Consider the following 5,000-nt stretch of genomic DNA (forward strand, 5'->3'; position numbering starts at 1 on the left):
GGAAGTGACGTTTTTTGGAATGACGTCACATCCACATTGTTCTTCTCTGAGAGACGATCGATCATTCCAAAGCTGTGTTAGGTCGCCCCTTGTGGAATTTTCCCCAAAAAATGTAAAAACGAGTTAACTCGATCTAGGCAATCAACCGATGGATTCTAAAAACGAGTTAACTCGATCTAGGCAATCAATGTGTTAATCTGTATCCTGACTGAGTTCTCTATTCTGATTGGATAAAATTGGTATTCCTACCTGAAAATGTGCTTTCTATTTAATAAAGAGCTGGAGAGACATGGAGACTCCTGTTACTGAACAAACACTCTATAGCAATGAGTACTATCAGCATATACAGCTATTTAACACTTATTTTAGCCAAAGAAAATCACTTACCCTACCTTTAAGTTAAGCGTGGCTTAAGTGGTTAAGTAAGTGTGACCTGCACTTTTGATTTGGGAATGGCCATGCAGAAATACTCGGTATAACATCACTGATGTAATTACTGATAATATAAATAATAGTTAAGTTCTTCGTCTTTCAATCTTACATTTTACATTTGTAGGTGGGGAAGAGTAGAATAATGGTGTGATGTGATTTGCTGAAGTAGAACGAGAAGAGAGAGAAAATGTAGATTTACACGGTAACCTCATACTAATTACACCAGGAGGGGATAGATGGAGAATGGGAAAAGAGAGAGACAGAGAGAGAGAGAGAATGTGTATTTCATGGAATACAAGTGAGGGATCAGAGTTACGGATGGGTAGAGATTAGGATGGATTAGACAACAGCACGACTAATGAGAACATAAGATTAGACACCAGCACACACTCAGAGAGACATGAGAGGAAGAGGTGCGCAGAGAGAGAGAGAGAGAGAGAGAGAGAGAGAGAGCGTGCAATTACTGAGTAGGCATTGCCATGTTTATTCAGCATCACCCTGCACAGGGTTACTAATCTACTGGGAGCTTGTTCCAGAGTGTGGGGGCATACAGCATGAACTGATAGAGCAAACGATGTTGGAACGCAACGCACCGCGGAAATGAAGAACAGACGTCAAACTAAAAAGAAAGAAAGACGGCAGAGAGGATGGGTGAACCGGGTGGATGGGTGGGGCTGGGTAGATAGATAGACAGACAGAGAGACAGGCAGTGGTGCAATGTAACTAAGTACATTAACTCAAGTACAATTTTGAGGTATTTTTACTTTACTGGAGTGTTTCCAATTTTCAGTACTTCTACTTCTACTCCACTACATCTCAGAGGCAAATATTGTACTTTTACTCCACTACAATTATTTGAAAACTTTAGTTACTAGTTATTTTGTAGATTTTGATTATTATTACAAAACATGCATTACCCACGTCAGCCCTTATACATTTCGGCCATTTGAAAATGGCCGAAATGCGTCGCTTCACGACGCATTGTGAGCTTGTAGATCTGCTATTTTCAAAAGATTTGTATACATTTTACCCATTTGAAAACTTGTGAAATGGGTTCTGCATAATGAGTACTTTCTACTTTTGGTACTTTAAGTACATTTTGATACCAATACCTTTGTACTTTTACTCAAGTCCATTTTGAATTCCGGACTTTTACTTGTAAGAGAGTATTGATACTTTTACTTAAGTTAAAAATGTGAGTACTTTTTCCACCACTGCAGACAGGCAGGCAGGCAGGCAGGCAGACAGACAGACAGACAGACAGACCATTTACCCTCAGCGCAGATAATTATACCTGGGCACTTCAGAAGAGAATAGAGTTTTGCAGGGGTGACTGCAAAACATTAAAAAACGCACAGACCAGTCGAGTGCTCCGGTACATTTTATTTGGGTAGTCTCGCCTGAAGTGCCCAGGTATTATTATCTTCTCTGATGCAAGTTGTCCCTGTCGAGCACCGAAGAGCCCTTCTACCCTTCGGCTGGCTGAAGCACGTAGGACTTCTCTTTACCTAGACCATTTACCCTGTCGTTTACCATATAATTTACTCTGATCGTGCCTTTGGAAGTCAGCTCTAAACGCACATTGCATAGACAATTTAAATCAGAGCTTCAGTTACCTAACTGACTTTAGCAGTGGTGGAAAGTACAGTAACTATACTGCACTTAAGTACAGTTTTGAGGTATTTGTACTTTTCAATTTCAATCCAATTTTCAATACTTTTACCTCGACTTCGCAACATCTCAGAGGCAAATATAATATACTCCACTACAATTATTTTTAAACTTTAGTTACTAGTTACTTTGCAGATATCAATTATCATATAAAACATACATTAACTATCTTTAGCCCTATTTTATACATAGACTATTTGAAAATAGCTGATCTAAATAGCCTTTTTCCTCAGAATTACAGTTGTGAGATCGGTGTGGACTGGGCTTTATTAGTGGCTGCAGCACAGTATTCTGGCAGCTGCCCCCCCCAGACACAGACGCACATACATAAACTGAGACATGCAAACCCACTGGCCTCTGCATTTGCACAAGTTTGCATGCACATTTGCATATACCAATGCATAAAAATAAACACAGAAACACAGCAGCACAATATTAAGGAGTGTGTATTGTCAGGACCGTGCACACAGACATTTGGAGGTGCAAGAGCTATGTGTGTGTATCAATGCTCTGTGTCTTACTGTCTTAACGCTTAATGTTTTGTGTAAAGCACTTTTAATTACCCTTTTTGTTGAAATGTGTTATACAAAACTTGCCTTACCGTACCTTAATTTGTTTATCTTCATGTATGACACACATGTATTTTTCAAAACATTAACGTGTGCGTGTGCGTGTGCGTGTGCGTGTGCGTGTGTGTGTGTGCGCGCGTGTGTGTGTTCATGTCTCAACAGATGGGACTCCCTACACGTGGTGGGTGGGTCGGGGCAGTGAGAAACACTTCTACTGGGGGAGTTCAGGACCTGGCATCCAGAAGTGTGCCTGTGGCATCAACAGGAACTGTACCGACCCCAAATATGACTGCAACTGTGATGCAGACCTCAAGCAATGGTGAGTCACACCAACCCGACCAGTCACTCCATCATTACCAGTCACACCACCATTGTACCTCCCACTAAAGCCTGACAGAACCCATTCCCTGAAACCCCCGCTTGACTGTCTCTCTGAAATCAACTCCTCGATGTCCACTCATTTTCTCAAGCTAAATGACGATAAAACCGAAATTGCACTCTTCTGCCCCCAGACAAAAACGCAGAGATCTCCGCTTCCCTCGCATCTTTATCCCCCTTCATAAAAACACGTATAAAAAACCTTGCCGTGTTATTTGACTCTGGCCTAAAATGTTATAAACAAACTAGACGCGTCGCAATTCAGGGCAATTGCAGAGTGTGGTTGCGCCGACGCGAGTCGCGGGTCGCTGCCGCCGGGACTCGAGGAATACACTGGGAGGAATACCGTCGGAGGCTGCGCCAATTACATTGTCACGCAACTCCTGAGATCACTTGCGTTTCATTTTGAGAGGATTGGTCCCCCCAACATATGGTTTTTGCATCAAAAGGTTACATTTTGAGCATTTGTGGCGCCCCCTATGGATCAAAGTGGAAATTATTTTGGGGATTTGTTGAGTAAACCACACTTGACATGTGATTCAAATTTGGGATTGACTGGACGTTTTGTTCGTGATTTGTGGGCTTTTTTGTAAAACGGGCCCCTCCCGCTAACTGTTAGGGCAACCACACTAATAAACGCTGTGGTTAAGGGAAGCTTCTTCCAAATTCGGCAAATAGCAAAAATATAATCCTTCCTATCAGCCCACGACCTAGAGAAAGTGATTCATGCCCATGTCACATCCCGGCTGGATTACTGCAACTCTCTCTCTACACAGGGGTGGCTAATTCTTCCCTCTCCCGCCTCCAGCTTGTACAAAATGCTGCCGACTTCTGACTGGCACCCGTAGGCGGGACCATATCACCCCTGTACTGGTCTCCCTCCATTGGCATGCCAGTCAGATTTCTAATAGATTTTTAAATCCTTTTATTTGTTTTTAAAGCACAAAATGGACTATAGCACCACCCTACATCACTAAACTACTGCCCCCCCCCCGGACAGCACCCGGCCATTGAGATCCTCTGACCAGAGGCTTCTCAAGGTTCCAAACGCCCCGGTTGAGGCAAAAAAGGCGACCGAGCCTTCTCCGTGGTTGGCCCCAAAACTGTGGAAAGCCTTCCATCCACTGTTAGGTTCGCCCCCTCCCTGGACACTTTCAAATCCCTACTCAAAAAGCACCTCTTCTCCCTAGCTTTTGATCCACCCTAGATGTTCTCAATCCAGCCTGCACCCCCTATGCACCCCCCCCCCCTCCCCCTTGCTCTTATTTTGTGGTCTGTCATTGTTTTAACTTTTGCTGATTTTGAAATGTTTTGCAATGCTGTTTTTTTTAATGTTGTTTTTATCATGTTGTACAGCACTTTGGTCGACCTGGTTGTTTTTAAACGTGCTTTATACATAACATTGACTTGACTTGACTTGACCATTACCAGTAACAACACAGTTCCGGGTGCCTGACTCAGTGCCCTGCCAGCCTCATTCTCTCCCTGACCTTGTCCGTGACCGGCAGGAGGTCACGGACACGAGGTCAACATTTCTGATCAAGTGTTATCCGTAGCATTCTATGGTCATCATGGGCATACTAGGTCATTCTACGTTTAAGAGAGACGTGTGCCGTGTTCAGTTAATTTACACAAGTTTAAGAGACATCTCTCTCTGCCTATACCTTCAATGTCAGTAGTTTGTGTTTCAAAGCCCTTTTAACCACCTGATGGATGTTCCAATTAAAACAACGACTTCATTGTGTGTGCACTGTGCATGCACACACGCGTGTGCGGGTGCGTGTGCATGCTTGCACGCACGGAGAGAGAAAGAGAGATGGGGTTTGTATAGAAATGTGTGTTCATATCCCCACTGCTATGGTAAAACTGATGGGATTACAAATGCATCCCATTATCTCTCCTTGCGTGTGTTAAGGTCTTGTTGTGTGGCTGAGTGAGTTTTTGAAATAT

The 5,000-nt window shown here is 43.2% G+C and overlaps 1 protein-coding gene across 1 annotated transcript in view; it reads left to right on the forward strand.

Moving 5' to 3' along the window:
- LOC308077006 (contactin-associated protein-like 2) overlaps positions 1–5,000 on the forward strand; it is a gene marked incomplete at both ends in the record, with an annotated part of 165,056 nt that overhangs the window by 120,124 nt on the left and 39,932 nt on the right. The window contains one exon of the mRNA XM_080417535.1: positions 2,835–2,991. Coding sequence (XP_080273661.1) covers positions 2,835–2,991 — 157 coding nt within the window. The remainder of the gene's footprint in view (positions 1–2,834; positions 2,992–5,000) is intronic.

The sequence above is a fragment of the Gymnoscopelus braueri genome, assembly GCF_963280865.1.
Source record: "Gymnoscopelus braueri genome assembly, chromosome: 21".
Taxonomy (NCBI): Eukaryota; Metazoa; Chordata; class Actinopteri; order Myctophiformes; family Myctophidae; genus Gymnoscopelus; species Gymnoscopelus braueri.